General features: G+C 37.7%; 1 protein-coding gene across 2 annotated transcripts in view; it reads right to left on the bottom strand.

The window, feature by feature from the left end:
* Nucleotides 1-1,178: 1,178 nt before the first annotated feature.
* Nucleotides 1,179-20,844, bottom strand: part of NXPH1 (neurexophilin 1) — a 329,972-nt gene continuing 310,306 nt past the window's right edge. For both annotated transcript variants that reach the window (XM_030932926.1, XM_030932927.1), the window contains exon 3: nucleotides 1,179-3,135. In XM_030932926.1, coding sequence (XP_030788786.1) covers nucleotides 2,374-3,135 — 762 coding nt within the window. In that variant the 3' untranslated portion in view covers nucleotides 1,179-2,373. The remainder of the gene's footprint in view (nucleotides 3,136-20,844) is intronic.

Here is a 20,844-nt window from a genome sequence, read left to right as displayed (position 1 = left end):
GCACATTTTTATCTCACTTTGAATTTTGGATTACAAAATGACAGATTAGACCATACAATGAGAGTCATAGTCCACTAATCAAGTGATCCTTTAAAAATATATGTATTTTTTTCCTTTCTCACTTACTCTCATGTTTGCTAAGAGCCAACTAAGTAATGACTTTTGATAAATAAACTCCAGAATGACAAGATTTATCTATGACAAGTATGTTCAGTAGCCAGGACTCATTAAGCTCTTATTGCCTATTGTGCCAGAGACGCTGTTCTGACAGTAGCTTCTAAATTCCATGGTAAATTAATTAATATATTGATATAAATGGTCATCTAGATATTTTGCAGCATTTCAAGAAATGGACATTTAACAGAGTAATGGGTGTTCGATTTGCAGTTGACTCTCGTTAATCAAATCGGCTAGTGAGTTCTCACTTTAGAACTCTGTGGTTTTGTTTCTCTTGCTGTACTTCTATTATTTTCTATATGAAAACGGACTTATTTCTAAGTACCATGAGGGGAAGATAATGAATTTGTGTTCTTAATTTGACATCTTTTGTTAACCTCTGAAACACTTCAAGTTCCGATTCCTAATTCGTGGCTTTAGAAATTGATCACCTCACATATTTTTTCATCTGGTTATTTTGCTGAGATTGTGTACAGCAATTATTTTTTAAAATAAAGTTAATGTCCATAAACAATGTTATATATATACATATATATCCAATCTGCTATAGGTAAATTGAGCATTGAAGCCCTCCAATGTTATCACAATTTCTTCAGTTGAGTTGAGTTATTACAGTATAATCAGGAAAATTCAGCCACAATCTTCAGGCATCTTGACTCTTTTAAAGCAAAAAGAATGCCTTCACTTCTTTTCTTCTGCTAAATAAAGACTGGTCAGGAAATAATTCAACTACATATAATTAATTTAGGAGACCTCAATTATCTCCTTATGTTCATTGATTTTTGGTATTCTTGAATAGCATGACAGCAAACCAAAAATGTGTGCGATTCTATATGCCACAAATTCCCCAGGCTTCAGATTGAAACTCTTAAGTTGCTTTGACTAGGCAACTAACAGCAGTTTAGATAGTTCTGTACAAATTTAGAGATGCAAAGCCATGACCATATTCCAGCACATTCTTCTTGTCAGAACCATTTAAATCACCATCTTACACAAGTACATATTGAAACTCAACTTTAAGTGTTTTATTTTTATGTACATTTCATTTTGTCCAGAAATAAAATATCTAAATACAGACAGACTGTAATGTTGTATATGTATAGCTTTCAACAATACTTGATCTGAATAAATGCTCTGTACATTAAGTTTGTCTTTTTAATGGAGTTCACAGCTACATTGATAAAATGAATTCCTCATATCCTTTTTTCTTAACCAATAACAAGCAGAGAGACAAGTACAAGTTAATATTAATAAGCAGCTCAAATAACACTTGGTTAAACTATGTACAATACAAACCATTCATACAAATGAAGACTAGGATATTGAATTTGTTACAATATGTGTAGTAAAGATAAGACAGACACTTATAACTTACATGGTGTCTGCCAGGCATTTCCCTTCTTATATAATGATCAGAACTTATTTTAAGCAGCTTTAGCTGGTCTCAACTTCACAAAAGTCCAATGATTGGTGATGAAAGTTGTTATACCAATGTCTGCCCACATGTAAATTCCAAATGTTTGCTCATCTTTACTGAGAACAGGCCCCTTTCATAGAAAAAAAGAGCCATCTTGGACCACCTTGAATGTGCCTACTGTATGCTGGAAAAAAGTTACTATATTTTGTTGTGTTTGTAAAATAAAGAATACTGAGCTCTAAAGACACATTTTTCCATTTTAACAAGCAGATACTCCTACAGTAGTATTTACCAGTACAGCTACTCCAAGCAGTAGGAATGCATGAGTGGGGATTATTGATTAGCATGTACTCAAGACTTTAAAAGAGATTTCCATAACAGCAAGTGTTAGAAACATTCTCCGTCTAGTTAATCCTTCTGTTTGATGATAGTTGATCCCTGAACCATTATGAGTCAGACAATGAAAGCCCTCTCAACAGGAATCACGATAGATGCAAGCTGAAATGTGCATGACAATGTGTTTGTGTACCTCTATATGTGAGAGCATGTCTTCAGGTGTGACTTCAAAACCTGTGATGATTTACAATTATACTGAGGGATGAAGCTGACTGGGCAGAAATTACATCAGATTGTTTTCCACTAGTGTATTTGCAGCCAGTTGACAAGAGCAGCAGTGTAGACACATTCCAGGCAACAGATGTGACCTTCTTCTTTGAGGTATCAGCCCTGTCATATGACCTTTAATTCCTCAGGCTTTAGTCTCACCCCCATGTTCACCTTCATCCCGAGGGGAAGTAAGGTGTGTCACTGTGGTAGTTGTAGTCAGGGCACACTTTCTGTACCAGTTTATAATCTGTACTATAAAAGGAAATGTAAATACAGATCACCTTAAAGGGCTTGGAGCAGAGCCAGGATACATGACTTTGGGTCTGCTCCTGGTAACAGGTTTTTGAAGGGTCATAATTGCAGAGTGTGTTCTTGGTAGCCTTGTCAACCTTTTCATATTCAATGCGACAATTGAAAGACTTGGAATCTTTGGCATCAATCACAGTTTGTTGTGCCAAGTCAAATTCCACGATTTTTGTAGGGGGTACCAAGCTGACAGATACATTCCCTTGACCAGTTGAATTATGCCTGAAATAAACACTAAATGTTCCATTGCCGTGATCTACAATTTTCCCAGTTATCAACAGGTTCAGCTTCACTGTTTTGATGTTGGAATGAAAATCGCCCCATCCAAACATTTTCTTAAACTTGCCCGTTTTAACAATGGGCCTTCTCTTGGCCCTGGGTCGAGGCTCTTGAAGGTCTGTGGAGTTCCTCAGCCAGTCCCAGAGGTCTTGCTCAGAATAAGGTTCTGGGGTGTCATATCTCAGGTCCAAATCTGTATCGTTCTCTTTGCCACGAAAAGTCTGTGACAAGAGTCGGCTGATAGACAAGTCTTTGCCGCTTTCTGTCCATATATGCTTTAGTGTGGATTTGCCATTTCCTGATTTCAGAAGTTCTGACTTTCCACCATTGGTTAAATTGGCACATGTGACCTGAAAACAGAACAGAAAAATGGCATTTACATCTCTGCATCTGAGAAGAACACCGAATGCATAGATCCAAGCCTTCTCTGAGTCTCAGAATTAAATAATCACACTTTTTTTTTTAAAAAGCACCGCATCTGAGAAGAACACCCAAAGCACAGATTCAAGCCCCCTTTCCCAGAGTCTCAGAATTAAATAATTACATTTTAAAAGCACCATCAGCATCTGGCCAATATTTATTAATATGTGATAAAATACTTCTATTTTTGTATAACAATGGAAGAAGGGAGATGTGGGTGGAAAAACTACTAAATATGACCTAAAAAATATATAAAACCATTGGTTAATGGAAGAAAAGGCCACCCAGCATGAATAAAGCAAAATGAATTCAAATATAAACCAAACTAATTACTTCTTAGCACAAAAATCCAAACTTTTGAAATCAAATTTTATAAATCATTACATTCTTTTTCTATTTCAAAGTTACCCTAAGCTTTAAAACTGTATGATTCTCTGGACACATAGAGGAAGACAGCACACTCCAGAGCCTGTTGAAGGGTGGAGAGGTGAGGGGAGGCAACTTAGAGAACGGGTCAATAGGTGAAGCAAAACACCATGGCAAATGTATACTTAGGTAACAAACCTGCATATTCTGCACATGTATCCCATTTTTTAGAAGAAATAAATATAAACTGTGTGATTCTCAGACATATGTCAATTGACACCCTTTAGACTATTTAGTTATCCATATTATAGTCATATTAGAAAAGTTAGTTTTGCAAAGGGACTCCACTATGTTTTAACTGATCAAAACAATGTTTACTACCACCTATAATAAGCAAGGAATATATTGAATAAGACAATTTTTTACCTTGCAGGGCTTATCATGTGGTCTAGAAAAGTGACTTTTAGTAATTGTCAAGTCTAGAAAAACCAACAACATGCGGTCAATGACTGAGAGGTCACTTTAGGGTAGATTATGAGAGTCACATGCAGACACTGTTCTCCTAGGACTCCAAGATTATTTCTTAGGAAAGAATTTTATCTCAAACTGCACAGAGATACAGAAGAACCAGTGACCACAATGACCACATTGGCCTATAGTTAAAGCAGTAACTTCTTATCCTGACGTGGAAGAATCAAGGACAGGAGCTAACAGAACTAAAGACCCACAGGAACTAAAATAGCCAATACCAGTAAACCACTCAATATGCGGACTTGCTGTTTAAGGTACGGCTGTTGAATGGAGTCCCCAGCCACCCATTAAAAAGCCACATTTCACAATAAACTTATATTGCCGTGCCCCTGGAGAACCATTTCTGAGTCTTGTCTCAGATACCAGCCTGATTACTACTCAGCAGCTTCATTGGACCCTCCATTCTCCTTCCAAACTGTTCTTACAATGAATGGTCATTCCTGGAAAGCTTTTTAAAATTCAGGCCCATTAGGAATTATAACTGTGTTCCAGAGACACTTCCGTAGACTTAGCTGTGTGGGACTCATGTTAGGATACAAATGTGACCTGAAAATAGCATTTTAGTCAACCATTTGTTGCTGAAAGGATGTGTTCTCAATCTCTGGGGAGCAAGACCATAAATTTTAGAGCCAGACTCCCTGGAATTCCCTCCCAGCTCTGACACTGCCAACCTGTGTGCCCTTGGTCAAGTTACTTAACTTCCCTCTGCCTCTGTTTTCTGAATCTGGAAAATGTAGGCAATATGATATCTACTTCATAAGTTTGTGAGGATTGAATGAGTTAAAACAGGTAAAACCTTCAGGACAGTGGCTAGCATTTGGAGAGGGCTCAATAAATGTAGCTATTATTGTGAATACTAAGCTGATGTTTGAAGACAATTAGAGAAAGAACCCAAATAATACATATGGAGATCTTGTCTGGGAGAAGATTTTCCCAGGATTACACAGCCAAGTGCTTGGAATGTGTGTGTGGTGGGGGTTGTTGGGCGGGGGGGAACGGGCTCCCCCAGGGACATGGATGCAGAGAACCTTGGTCATCTAAACTAGAACAAAAGCTCTTAGATCTTGTAATCCTTCTTTTCAAGCCAGGAAGTAGTCTCCTCTTTGCCCTCTTCAAATTGAGGTAATGTGAGTGTAGTTGGACTATTCTCGCCACAGAAAGAATACCAGCTGAAGCTGTAATCTTCCTAATAATGCTGAGCTTAAAAACCCTGAAAGTTTGTCTCCATGAAAATTCATTGCATCTGAGATAACAGGCAACTTCATCATGCGTTCATATCCCGTGACAGCACCCTGAAAAGTCAAAACTGAAACTTTGGGTAGGTAACCAAAAAACTGTCAACTCTTTCAGGCTGCTAGCTTGAGTACAGTTACATCTGCTGTGATCCCCGAGGCAATGGTAATGGCTTCATGGAAAGATGCAGAGGGTCATTGTGTGCAGAGATGAAGGAAGAATAGATAACACTGACCAATGGAGAATTAGACTTTGGATTATTGTGGGGGCAAGGTCACATCTAAGAGAAACACAGACCAGACTCGTGTATACAGTCAGTCTTTTTAAAGTGTCAGCTACCCACAAAGAGCAAACACCCTGATGTGGAGTCAAATATGGCTATCAGATGGCCACTACTAGTCTTGAGGAAAATATAGGAAATTGAGAGAAGGTTATCTTTGCTGCCAACATTTTATTAGTTTTAAGTACTTCCCCTTCACTTTTGCTCAACCCTTGCTTTGGTATCTCTTCTTTCCCCTATGTACCCAAACTCTTTCCTGTTTACAGATTTTCTTCATACCAAAATATTATCCCAGAAATGGACTACATTCAAACAGTAGAAATGACTAATAACAGCAAAATGGTTGCTTTAGCACAAGCAATTTTTAATAAGAATTAAATATTAATTTCTAGTAGGATAAAGTTGAGAGGAAAAATATTCCTTGAGAGAAGAGGATTATGTATAGGAATATATAAGTTTTCTTAAGGAAAAAGCATTAAATTTCCAATCTATCCTGACAATAAAGCCATTGCATTAAGGAAAAAAATGCTTACTCTCACATCAAAAGTATAATCCCTTGCAGTTCCAGAGTTAGTATTTTTCATTACAGTTATAAAGCTAATAAAAACAACTACAGCTTTCCCACTAATTTTCTGAAGGTATTGCATTTCAGAAGATGCTATTTTTCTATAACACAGAGTAGCTATAATGTAAAATTTAAGACTAACATTAATCAGTAAAAATAATACATACCTTTGGATTTGGGAGAGTGTGTGTGTTTTAATAAAATCTAATTGATTAAACATCTGAATCTGCACTTGCCTAGTTACATAAGCATTGCCCTTATCACAGTTCCTACATTTATGCCTCAGTATAAAACAAATACATGTGTATCCTCTTCTCTTGTTTTTGCCGGGAATTATATAGACAATTTCCCATTGTTTGTGTAGCAAAAAGAATAAATAAAGGCATGCATTTAGCAGTGACTTAGTACTTACATCTCAGCATAAGCACAGGGCTATACTGAGATGCTTTCATGATGCACTGGCTAATGAAGCAGTAATGAAATTATCCCAAAGAAGGAGAAGAAGAGGGATTTACAATTCAATTTACCAGTAGCATAGGGGGAATGAAAGGAAAACATGGAAGTAGTGAATATGGTTTCAAGAAGGAAGAATCAATCTATTCAAAAAGATGCTAAGACTCCTCTGACAGGCAAACAAACCTCTGATTTTCAGGTAGAATAGAAAATGTTTAGTTCTAAATTATGTTATCCACAGCTGTAGTAATTATGAGCATGCACTCTGGAGTCAGACTGCCCGAATCCCAGTCCAGGCTCTGATCTTTTAACAGCTGTGCGATGTGGGCAAGTTACTTAACTTGTTTAAGTTTCACTGTTTCTCTCTTCTAGGGAATAGAAGAATAATATCAATCTTCTTCACAGGACTGTTATGAGCATTAAATAGGGCACTCCATTTAAATTACTAAGGACAGTACCTGGAACACTGTTCAATATTAGTAGCCCTAGCTGTTGTCACCAGATATTTTTACCTCTGAATCTCACTACATAATATTTTATGTAAATTATTAATTTGTAATTGGATTTAAAAGCATAAAGCATTCTTGAAAGAAAATCTCCCTTCAATATAACCACAAGCTTAAAGCAAACAATTCAAAACAAAGCATGCTGTCGGGGAAAGCGGGAAGAAGAAAACGGAGAGAAAATGAGCATAAAGTTGTAACCAGGTTGAAATAAATTCTAAAGATCTGCTGTACAACATTGTACATATAGCCAGTACTGTATTTTACAGTTTAAAATTTTAAGAGGGTAGAACTCACATTAAGTGCTTATACCACAATAAAATATTTTTTTTAAATTTATATTAAGGATAGCATCAATATATATTGAACTCTAAACAAACATGAATTGAAATGCTAAAAAGGAAAGAAAGCAAGCATTTATTTTTGAAAGTGCTGCTGTGACTATCTAAAAAATATGGCAAGTAAAGTTAAGTGGTTGAACGCAAGTTAACAAAGGATGAGCATAAATTTAGCTATTAAATAGCTTAGCTTCCAAATGCAATGAATTATTTGCCTTCAGTGATATAATGGGAACGGCTTCAAGTGGTGCTGTCAGGAAGCCTCTCTGGAACATCTCAGTGTGGGTAAAGAATCAAAGCAGGTTTCAGCTGTAATCATCATTAACACTGTCTTAAATATTCCTATTCCCTCAGTCCTTGCTTTTTACTTAGATTGGGAAGGGAGTAGGGCAATGTCTAAAAGAGAATGTAAATCTGGAAAAACCAGGAAGGTTCCTTAGCAAAGTCCCCAGAGCTGTTCAACACTAACAACTCCAATTTCTTTTGTCCTATTTACAAAATAGCTGTATCGTGAGACTACATGAATATTGAGTGGAATAAAGAAACGCAAACATAAATGGCACATGGTCCTGGCTCTCAAGAAGTTTATAATCTACTGGAGGCATCAATTAAGCCATCACAGTGTGATGCGACCAGCACTATGTGTAACATTCCGGCAGTCATCGTCAAAGTTGAAAGGTAGAGAAGGTATAACAAAAGAGATGATCCTTAGATGTAGCACATAAAAGAGGCTTGGTAGTCGAACAGCTAGTGCATGGGCCAGAGGAGTTCTTCCAAGAATAAAGAACAGGGCCAGGATGGTAGCTCACGCCTGTAATCCCAGCACTCTGGGAGGCAGAGGCAGGCAGATCAAGAGGTCAAGAGATCGAGATCATCCTGGCCAACACAGTGAAACCCGTCCCTACTAAAAATACAAAAAAAAAAAAAAAAAAAAAAAAAAATTAGCTGGGCGTGGTGGCACGCACCTATAGTCCCAGCTACCAGGGAGGCAGAGGCAGGAGAATCGCTTGAATCCGGGAAATGGAAGTTGCAGTGAGCCGAGATCGCGCCACTGCACTCCAGCCTGGCAACAGAGCAAGACTCTGTCTGGCCGGGGGGGAGGGGGGGAAAGCAGACGGTTCAAAAGCACAGAGCAGAGAAAGGACACATCAAATGTAAGAACGAAAAATAACTTGTTATTTTCTAACTAAAATTTTATATTCATAGACAAACATCTCTCTACTCCACCTAACCCCACCCCCAGTCTCTGGTATCCACATTTTACTCTGTTTTTATGAGTTCAACTTTTTTACACTCCACATATAAGTGATACCATGCTAAAATAGTAGATTTTAAGCATTCTCACCACATACAAAAAATAAGTATGTGAGATAATGCATATAGTAAATAGCTTGATTTAGCCATTCCACTATGTATACATATCTCATAGCCTTATACTGTACACCATAATTATATACAATTTTCACCTGTCAGTAAAGAACGTGGAAAAAAAGAAAATAGTTTCTTACTGCTGAACCCTAGGGAGCATTACTTTAGAGGAGAAATAGAAGAGCTTGCCAAAAACGTGTAGAAGGTAGGCTAGGGCCAAATTGTAAGTGCTGCTAAGGCATTTAAACTTAATCTTACAGGAAACAGGGAGTCACTACATTTCATTTTGTTTTGTTTTTAAGTAGGTCATCCTGGCTCTAGAAGAATCGCTAAGTAGACATTGAAGGGTGATTTAACAGAGAGAGACCTTGAAGGAAGGGAGACTAGTTAAATAACTAATTGCCAATCCTTCATTTGAAAAAGAAGTGAACCTGAACCAAAGCAGTAGCGGAGAAAAAGAGGAAGAAATGATGGATCTAAGAGATAATTCAGAGGTAGGATTAATTCAGCTTGATGATTCTTGGCTAAATAAAAACATGAAAAGGTTGAGAAAGTTTGCTTGCATCTGTAAGGAAAACAGTAGTAACAAGTTGGCTGGAAAATAAAATTAAATCTCATAGAAATATTAGGAGTTGAAGTGCCTGTGGGAAGTCATTCTAGTGATGCCATCCACTAGGAAATTGGGAACAAGGATCTGAAGGTCTGGAGACATGAGAGGGATGGTGATGTTGATTTTGTATTATGAGTAGATGGTATTGTGCAAGTAACGTGTGGTAATAAAGAAGTATGCTAAGAATACCTTTAAAAATGTTAGCACTTTGAGGACAGGCAGAAGAGGAGCCAGGTTGATCATCAGAAGTGGTAAGGACTATGGCATAAAGATGATTACAAAAAAAACAAACAAACAAAAAACCCTGACAACTTCTAATTAACCCAATTTCAAAAAGGCAAAGCATGTGAAACTTTTTCTAAAAACATTTTCTATATTATAATGAAAACACCAAATATACTTCCTGAGTATAATTTTCCCTGTCAAAAGTGGCCAATGCCCATTCCAAGGGGGACCTTGCTCTCTAGTTCAATGATACCATTTGCACAAATTTTATGTGTCTCATTGTTTTAGGAACATTGAGAAATAAAGATTCTTAACATAAGTGTATGCATTTCAAAATGCATGATTCTTTTGAGACTATATAAAAATAGGAGAAAAGACAAGGGTCATTTTCTTCAGCCTTAAACAAAGACCAAGTTTAGATCTAATATCAAAGAGCATACCTGGGACACAACCTGAGTTTGGGGCTAGAGCAAAAAAAACTACCATCGGATGGTGGAAGTGTGAGCACATGAAGAGTTGCCACACTTTGGCCGGGCGCGGTGGCTCACGCCTGTAATCCCAGCACTTTGGGAGGCCGGGGCGGGCAGATCACGAGGTCAGGAGATAAGACCATCCTGGCTAACACAGTGAAACCCCATCTCTACTGAAAATACAAAAAAAAATGGCAGGGCGTGGTAGCGGGTGCCTGTAGTCCCAGCTACTCGGGAGGCTGAGGCAGGAGAATGGTGTGAACCCGGGAGGCGGAGCTTGCAGTGAGCCGAGATTGCGCCACTGCACTCCAGCCTGGGCCACAGAGGGAGACTCTGTATCAAAAAAAAAAAAAAAAAAAAAAAAAAAAAAAAAAGAGTTGCCACACTTTGCTCTAGCTCCTCCTCTACATGTCTTGGGACCATAATTACACACTGCTTGTTCTAATATCATCTTATAACAGGTTTATAGTAATAATGTCAATATATTATCTTTGAAAACATTGTTGAAAGACACCATTTGGGGGGGAAAACCACTTCTCGACTTCACTCCCACTTCAACTATTCTGGCCTTACATGACAAAATGTTTACTTCCTTATATAAACAATCTTCAACTAGAAGTATCTCCAAACATTTGTATACCTCTTTTTATAAATGAGAAATGAGATGTTTTAACTTTTGCCAACCTGCATGTTTTACTGTTGATCTATATTAGTATTCAATATAAACAATCTCAAGATTGCTTTGAAAATTTTATATTTATTTCACCAAATGTATGAACACAAAAAAAAAATATTAAAAAAAAAAACTATTGCTTAAGCAGCATTGCTCATCAGTGAATAAGTAACCAACAAACTAGCATTGCTCTATAATTACAACTTCATTTTAGTGGTTTATGGCTACCTATGTTGAATACATGTTGCATAATATTGACTACTCTTGGGTAAGGGGACACTGTATCCCTGACATTGTAATTAGCACTTTACATATGGCATTGCATTACATTTAAACCACACACACGCACACACTCACTAACTCTGAGGTCAATACCAAAGTCTTCAGCTTACTGAAGAGATATGGAAACTCAAATAGCGTTTTTCCAAGATAACTACTGGTAAGTTACTTTTTCCTATTCCATAGCATATATCCTTTATTTTTAAAAGTCATTTTAATAATGAAATTTTACTTTATATAAAATATTTTATTTTATTTTAAAATATTTACATAAAATAAATTTAATTTATGCTTATTAAAGCATTAAACATTATAGGAATTTTATAAAATAAAATGTAAAATATTTTCTTCATCATCAACCCCTGCTCCCTTGCAATCCCACCCCCTCACCCCCCACAAAGGTAAAACCTGTTCAAATTTTAGTATATATTGTTCCTATTTTCATTCTTTTTCATATATAAATATCTTACATACACGGTATCATATTTTGCAATTAACAAAATATCTTAGAGAAACATCTCTGCTAGCATATTCAGATATATGACGTGTATTTTATTAACTAAACATTCTACAATACACATCACCTTTACTTTAAACTTAAGTATAGATAGAATTCTATATTATGAATATGCCATATTTTTACATTTTATATATGTTTTGTCTGATAGATCCTTAATTATTACATTGTTTCATAGCCAGGTTACACAATTACTATTTTAGCCTTGATTCCATTGTTTTCTTTGTTCATTGCTGTTTCAGATATCCCACTCCTCTCTCTCTTGTTGAATTTTCATTTTTCTGGGTGTATATTTGTATGATTACTTTAAAAGAAGTTCATATAGGATAAAATGAGTTGTTCATACCCAAGAGTGTCTTTACTGACCGTAGACTTACATGGATAATAGTATTCCTTCATCTTTTAATTTGTTTTCCTTTATTTTTCTCTCTGCAAAAATTTTAGAATGTTCTCTATCTCAGGCACTCTGAATCTTACAAGATAGATTACATGGTGCCCATGTTTTCACTAGACCCTTTCTTAACTAGTTTAGAGAAAGGTAGGCAGCTATTTATAGATGTGTTAGACTCTTTTTCATACAATTATCTCAAGAGTTTAGTTTCCCAAGACTATAGTCTTAAGAATCTTTGAGGGACATTCTTTCTATTTTATGCCATGTGTATCTTGGCAAAAGATATACTCTAGCATAGAGTAAGCACTTAATAAATTTCCTGTATTGTTCATATTCTTAGTTACATCTATTTTAATAGTGAATGTTAATTAACAATCAATATTTTAGGGGGACACATGGCACTCAGAGATTCCTTTCTTACAAATTTAGAGCCTGTATTTTATTGATAATACCCAAAGTACCTGCATTTTACATAAGCCAGAGGAAAGAAGTTAGTGTTTAAATACATCAAAAATACATTCCTTCCTGTAAATCAAAACAACGGTGATATATCACCTCACACCTGTCAGCATAAATATTATGAAAAGGTCAAACAATAATCAGTGTTGATGATGATGTGCAGAAGGGGAACAGTTGTACACTGTGGATGGGATTATAAGATGGTAGACAGATTATGGAAAGCAATATGGAGATTCCTCAAAAACTACAAATAGAACTACCATTTGATTCAGCAATCCCACTTCTGAGTTTATATCCAAAGAAAATGAAATCATGGTCTCAAAAAATCTGCATTTTATGTTCATTGCAGCATTATTCACAATTGCTAAGATAGGGACCTAAGTGTCCATCAAGGGATGAATGGAAAAAGAAGATATGAGCTATATAATGAATGAGAAATATGCATAATGGATGAGAAAATTATTCAGCCTTAAGAAAGAAGGAAATCCTGTCATTTGTGGCAACATGGATGAACGTAGAAGACATTGTGCTAAGTAAAATAAGCCAGATAACAGAAACAAATACAGCATGATCTCACTTGCATGTGGAATCCAAATAAGTGGAACTCAGAAACAGAGTAGACTGGTATTTGCCAGAGGCTAGGGAATGGAGGAAATTGAAAGATGTTGGTTAAAGGATACAAACATTTGATTATATGATGAGTAAGTTCTGGAGTTCTTTTTTTTTTTTTTTTTTTTTTTTTGAGGCGGAGTCTCACTCTGTCGCCCGGACTGGAGTGCAGTGGCCAGATCTCAGCTCACTGCAAGCTCCGCCTCCCGGGTTTGCGCCATTCTCCCGCCTCAGCCTCCCGAGTAGCTGGGACTACAGGCGCCCACCACCTCGCCCGGCTAGTTTTTGTGTTTTTAGTAGAGACGGGGTTTCACTGTGTTAGCCAGGATGGTCTCGATCTCCTGACCTTGTGATCCACCCGTCTCGGCCTCCCAAAGTGCTGGGATTACAGGCTTGAGCCACCGCGCCCGGCCTAGTTCTGGAGTTCTAATGTACAACATGGTGACTACAGTTATTAACAATGTATTCTATACTTGAAATTTCCTAAGAGAGTAGCAAAGTTCTCACTATATACACACACAAAAATGGTAACTATGTGAGGTAATGGATATTTTAATTAGCTTGGTTGTGGTAATCATTTCACAGTGTATGCATAAATCAAAACATCACATTATAAGACTAAGTATACACAATTTTATTGGTCAATTACATATCAATAAAGCTGAGAATAAATAAATAAATTTAAAGGAAAAAAAAAACAAGCAACAAAAAGGTACATCATTCCCTTCATGCAGAGCAGTACTTCAGGTACCGCAGAGCTGCATTAACAATGGAAAAGCAGAAAAGGAGCTTCATGGCTCTCTCTTAAGCCAGTAGGCTCCAGCCTGTATTACATAGGAACTAACAGAATGGGCTTTGCAGTCAGAGATCACAGATCTAAATGCAAATTCTGCTACTTCATCATTGTTTACCCCTTAGAGCCACATTTTATCCAATTAAAAAATTGAGACAATACCTAACTCATTGGGTTTTTGTGAAGACAAAACTAAAAAATTTGTATGTAGTGCATATCATGGGGATAAATACATGCCTGTATTTATTCTTCTTGCCAACCAAACAATGTGAAGCTATCTATATAATTCTGGGTAACAATCAGAGAAGAAGATATGCATTTATTTCCTTCATTTGTTTTATACTAAGGTATAAATATGGGGGTACAAATATAAGGCATAAATATAGCGTTATATGCAGTTTGAGCCCAACATATGAGATCTATTATGCCAAGTTAGGTTATGAAACCCTCAAGGAGAAAGGAAAATAAGGCTTTCAGAATGTACACTGCTATTCTATTCTTGTCTTCTGACTGGAAACATTACATCAGCTCAAATAGTCTAAACAAACTGAAGTAGGAATTAGCATAATTCTGACAACTCTGTGGTCATCTTTAGAGGTACAGTCACACACCTCCTGTTGATGCTCAAAGATGGACTGTATATACAATGGTGGTTCCATGAGATTATAATGGAGGTGAAAAATTTCTATCACCTAATGATGTCTTGATGATGCTGACCCTGTGTAGACCTAGGCTAATATGTGCGCTTGTGTCTTCATTTTTAACAAAAATGTTTAAAAAGCAAAAAATAAAAAATAAAAATTTTAAAAATAGAAAAAGTTTAGAGAATAAGGATGGAAAGAAAGAAAATATTTTGTACAGCTTTATAGTGTGTTTGTGTTTTAACCTAAGTGTTATTACACAATAATCAAAATTTTTTATAAAGAAAAAAGGTACAGTATGCTAAGGTTATTTTAAAGAAAGAAAAAAGAGAAAAATAGGTGGCTGGCAAGATGACCAAACAGGAACAGCTCCAGTCTGCAGCTCGCAGGCAAGATCAATGCAAAAGGCAGATGACTTCTGCATTTCCGGCTGAGGTGCCCAGATCATCTCATTGGGAATGGTTAAGACAGTGTGTGCAGCCCATGGAAGGCAATCAGAAGCAGGACAGGGTGTTGCCTCACCCAGAAAGCACCAGGGGTCGGGGAACTCCCTCCCCTAGCCAAAGGAAGCTGTGAGAGAATGTGCCTTGAAGGATGGTACACTCTACACTTTTCCCATAGTCTTTGCAATCCGCAGACCAGGAGATTCCCTTGGGTGCCTACACCACCAGTGCCCTGGATTTCAACAAAGAACTAGGTAGCCATTTGGGCAGAGAAAGAGCTAGCTGCAGGAGTTTTTTTTCATACCCCACTGGCACCTGGAACTCCAGTGAGATGAAACCGTTCACTCCCCTGGAAAGGGGGATGAAGCCAGGGACCCAAGTGGTCTTGCTCAGTGGATCCCACCCCCAAAGGAGCCCAGCAAGCTATGATCCACTGGCTTGAAATTCTCGCTGCCAGCACAGCAGTCTGAAGTCTACCTGGGATGCTTGAGCTTGGTGGGGAGAGGGGCATCCACCATTACTGAGGCTTGAGTAGGCGATTTTCCCCTCACAGCGTAAACAAAGCTGCTGGGAAGTTCGGTCTGGTTGAAGCCCACCACAGCTCAGCAAAGCCACTGTAGCCAATGTGCCTCTCTAGATTCCTTCTTTCTGGGCAGGGCATCTCTGAAAGAAAGGCAACAGCCCCAGTCAGGGGCTTATAGATAAAACTCCCATCTTCCTGAGACAGAGCACCTGAGGGAAGTGGTGGCTGTGGGCACAGCTTTGACAGACTTTGAGACAGAGCACCTGAGGGAAGTGGTGGCTGTGGGCACAGCTTCGACAGACTTAAATGTTCCTGCCTGCTGGCTCTGAAGAGGGCAGTGGATCTCCCAGCATAGCACTCGAGCTCTGCTAAGGGACAGACTGCCTCCTCAAGTGGGTCCCTCACCCCTGTACCTCCTGACTGGGAGATACCCCCCAGCAGGGGTTGACAGACACCTCATACAGGAGAGCTCCAGCTGGCATCTGGCAGGTGTCCCTCTGGAACAAAGCTTCCAGAGGAAGGAACAGGCAGCAATCTTTGCTGTTCTGCAGCATCCACTGGTGATACCCAGGCAAACAGGGTCTGGAGTGGACCTCCAGCAAACTCCAGCAGACATGCAGCAGAGGCGCCTGACTGTTAGAAGGAAAACTAACAGAAAGGAATAGCATCAACCTCAACAAAAAGGACATCCACACAGAAACCCCATCTGAAGGTCACCGACATCAAAGACCAAAGGGAGATAAATCCACAAAGATGAGGAAAAAACAGTGCAAAAGGCTGAAATTCCAAAATCCAGAATGCCTCTTCTCCTCCAAAGGATGACAATTCCTCACCAGCAAGGGAACAAAACTGGATGGAGAATGAGTTTGACAAATGGACAGAAGTAGACTTCAGAAGGTGGGTAAAAATAAACTCCCCCAAGCTAAAGGAGCATGTTGTAACTCAATTGCAAGGAAGCTAAGAACCTTGAAAAAAGGTTGGATGAATTGCTAACTAGAATAACCAGTTTAGAGAAGAACATAAATGATCTGATGGAGCTGAAAAACACAGCACGAGAACTTTGTGAAATATACACAAGTATCAGTAGCCGATTCAATCAAGTGGAAGAAAGGATATCAGAGATTGAAGATCAACTTAATGAAATAAAGTATGAACACAAGACTAGAGAATAAAGAATGAAAATGAATGAACAAAGCCTCCAAGAAATATGGGAACATGTGAAAAAAACAAACCTACCTTTGATTGGTGTACCTGAAAGTGACAGGGAGAATGAAACCAAGTTGGAAAACACTCTTCAGGATATTATCCAGAAGAACTTCCCCAACCTAGCAAGACAGGTCAACATTCAAATCCACGAAATACAGAGAACGCCACAAAGGTACTCGTCGAGAAGAGCAACCCCAAGACACATAATTGTCAGATTCACCAAGGTTGAAATGAAGGAAAAAATGTTAAGGGCAGCCAGAGAGAAAGGTCTGGTTACCCACAAAGGGAAGCCCATCAGACTAACAGTGGATCTCTCTGCAGAAACCCTGCAAGCCACAAGAGACTGGGGGGTCAATATTTAACATTCTTAAAGAAAAGAATTTTCAACCCAGAATTTCATATCCAGCCAAACTAAGCTTCATAAGTGAAGGAGAAATAAAAATCCTTTACAGACAAGCAAATGCTGAGAGATTTTGTCACCACCAGGCCTGCCTTATAAGAGTTCCTGAAGGAAGCACTAAATATGGAAAGGAAAAACCAGTAACAGCCATTGCAAAAACATACCATATTGTAAAGGCCATTGACACTATGAAGAAACTACACCAACTAATGGGCAAAATAACCAGCTAGCATCATAATGACATGATCAAATTCATACATAACAATACTAACTTTAAATGTAAATGGGCTAAATGCCCCAATTAAAAGACACAGACTGGTGAATTGCAAAGAGTCAAGACTTATCAGTCTGCTGTACTCAGGAGACCCGTCTGACATGCAAAGACACACATGGGCTCAAAATAAAGGGATAGAGGAATATTTACCAAGCAAATGGAAAGCAAAAAGAAAAAGGTAGGGGTTGCAATCCTAGTCTCTGAGAAAACAGACTTTAAACAAACAAAGACCAAAAAAGACAAAGAAGGGCATTATATAATGGTAAAGGGATCAATGCAACAAGAAGAGCTAAACATCCTAAATATATATGCACCCAATACAGGAGCACCCAGATTCATAAAGCAAATTCTTAGAGACCTACAAAGAGACTTAGACTTCCACACAAATGTGAGAGACTTTAACGCCACACTATCAATATTAGACAGATCAAGGAGACAGAAAATTAACAAGGATATTCAGGACTTGAACTCAGCTCTGGACCAAGAGGACCTAATAGGCATTTACAGAACTCTCCACCCCAAATCAACAGAATACACCTTCTTCTTAGCACCACATCACACTTATTCTAGAACTGACCACATAATTGAAAGTAAAACACTCCTCAGCAAATGCAAAAGAACAGAAATCATAACAGTATCTCAGGCCACAGTGCAAACAAAATAGAACTCAAGATTTAAGAAACTCACTCAAAACTGCACAACTACATGGAAACTGAACAACCTGCTCCTGAATGACGACTGGGTAAATAATGAAATTAAGGCGGAAATAAATAAGTTATTTGAAACCAGTGAGAACAAAGACACAACATACCACAATCTCTGGGATACAGCTAAAGCAGTGTGTAGAGGGAAATTTATAGCACCAAATGCCCACAGGAGAAAGCAGGAAAGATCTAAAATCAACACCCTGACATCACAATTAGACAAACTAGAGAAGCAAGAGCAAACAAATTCAAAAACTAGCAGAAGACAAGAAATAACTAAGAGCAGAGAAGAACTGAAGGAGATAGAGACACAAAAAATCCTTCAAAAAATAAAAAAATCAATGAATCCAGGAGTTGTTTTTTTGAAAAGATTAACAAAACACATGACTAAGCAGACAAATAAAGAAGAAAAGAGAGAAGAATCAAATAGATACAATTAAAAAATGATAAAGAGGATGTCACCACTAGTCCCATAGAAATACAAACTACCACTAGAGAATACTATAAATGCCTCTACACAAATAAACTAGAAGATCTAGAAAAAACGGATAAATTCCTGGACACATACACCCTCCCAAGACTAAACAAGGAAGAAATTGAATCCCTGAATAGACCAATAACAAGTTCTGAAATTGAGGCAGTAATTAATAGCCTACCAACCCAGAACCAGATGGATTAGCAGCCGAATTCTACCGAGGTATGAAGAGGAGCTGGTACCATTCCTTCTGAAATGATTCCAAACAATAGAAAAAGAGCCTCAATTAAAATGCCCCAAAAAAAGTTTGGGGCATTTAACTCATTTTATGAGGCCAGCATCATCCTGATACCAAAACCTGGCAGAGACACAATAAAAAAAGAAAATTTTAGGCCAATATCCCTGATGAACATTGATGCAAAAATCCTCAATAAAATACTGGCAAACCGAATCCAGCAGTACATCCAAAGCTTATCCACCATGATCAAGTTGACTTCATCCCTGGCATGCACGGCTGGTTCAACGTACACAAATCAATAAACATAATACATTACATAAACATAATCAATGACAAAAACCACATGATTATATGATTATCTCAATAGATGCACAAGGCCTTTAATAAAACTCAACACCCCTTCATGCTAGAAATTCTCAATAAACTAGGTATTGATGGAACATATCTCAAAATAATAAGAGCTATTTATGACAAAGCCACAACCAATGTCATACTGAATGGGCAAAAGCTGGAAGCATTCCCTTTGAAAACTGGCACAAGAAAAGGATGTCCTCTCTCACCACTCCTATTCTACATAGTTTTGGAAGTTCTGGCCAGGGCAATCAGGCAAGACAAAGAAATAAAGGAAACTCAAATAGGAACAGAGGAAGTCAAATTGTCTCTGTTTGCAGATGACATCATTGTATATTTAGAAAACCCCATGGTCTCAGCCCAAAATCTCCTTAAACTGATAAGCAACTTCAGCAAAGTGTCAGGATACAAAATCAATGTGCAAAAATCACAAGCATTCTTATACACCAGTAATAGACATAGAGCCAAATCATGAATGAACTCCCATTCATAATTGCTATAAAGAGAATAAAATACCTAGGAATACAACTTACAAGGGATGTGAAGGACCTCTTCAAGGAGAACTACAAAGAGACTTAGACTGCCACACAAAAGTGGGAGACTTTAACACCCCACTATCAATATTAGACAGATCAAGGAGACAGAAAATTAACAAGGATATTCAGGGCTTGAACTCAGCTCTGGACCAAGAGGACCTAATAGGCATTTACAGAACTCTCCACCTCAAATCAACGGAATAAACATTCTTCTCAGCACCATATCACGCTTATTCTAAAACTGACCTCATAATTGAAAGTAAAACATTCCTCAGCAAATGCTGAGGAAATCATAACAAGCCACTGCTCACGGAAATAAGAGAGGACAAAATAAATGGAAAAAAAATTCCATGCTCATGGATAGGAAGAATCAATATCATGAAAATGGCCATACTGCCCTAAGTAATTTATAGATTCAATGCTATCCCCATCAAGCTACCATTGACTTTCTTCACAGAATTAGAAAAAAACTACATTAAATTTCATATAGAACCAAGAAAGAGCCCATATAGCCAAGACAATCCTAAGCAAAAAGAACAAAGCTGGAGGCATCATGCTACCTGACTTCAAACTATACTACAAGGATACAGTCTCCAAAACCAGTTTTGGTACTGGTACCAAAACAGTTATATAAACCAATGGAACAGAACAGAGGCCTCACAAATAATGCCACACATCTACAACCATCTGATCTTTGACAAACCTGACCAAAACAAGCAATGGGGAAAGGATTTCCTATTTAATAAATGGTGTTGGGAAAACCAGCTAGCCATATGCAGAAAACTGAAACTGGACCCGTTCCTTATATCTTATACAAAAATTAACTCAAGATGGATTAAAGACTTAAACATAAGATCTAAAACCATAAAAAATCCTAGAATACTTAGGCAATACCATTCAGGACATAGGCATGGGCAAAGACATCATGACTAAAGCACTAAAAGCAAAGGCAACAAAAGCCAAAATTGACAAATGGGATCTAATTAAACTAAAGTGCTTCTGCACAGCAAAAGAAACTATCATCAGAGTGTACAGGCAACCTACAGAATGGGAGAAAAAAATGCAATACATCCATCTGACAAAGGGCTAATATCCAGAATCTACAAATAACTTAAACAAATTTACAAGAAAAAAACAACCCCATCAAAAAGTGGGCAAAGGATATGAACAGACACTTCTCAAAAG

The sequence above is a fragment of the Rhinopithecus roxellana genome, chromosome 6 (genome assembly GCF_007565055.1).
Source record: "Rhinopithecus roxellana isolate Shanxi Qingling chromosome 6, ASM756505v1, whole genome shotgun sequence".
NCBI classification, from domain to species: Eukaryota; Metazoa; Chordata; class Mammalia; order Primates; family Cercopithecidae; genus Rhinopithecus; species Rhinopithecus roxellana.
This window is presented reverse-complemented; position numbering and strand designations above follow the sequence as displayed.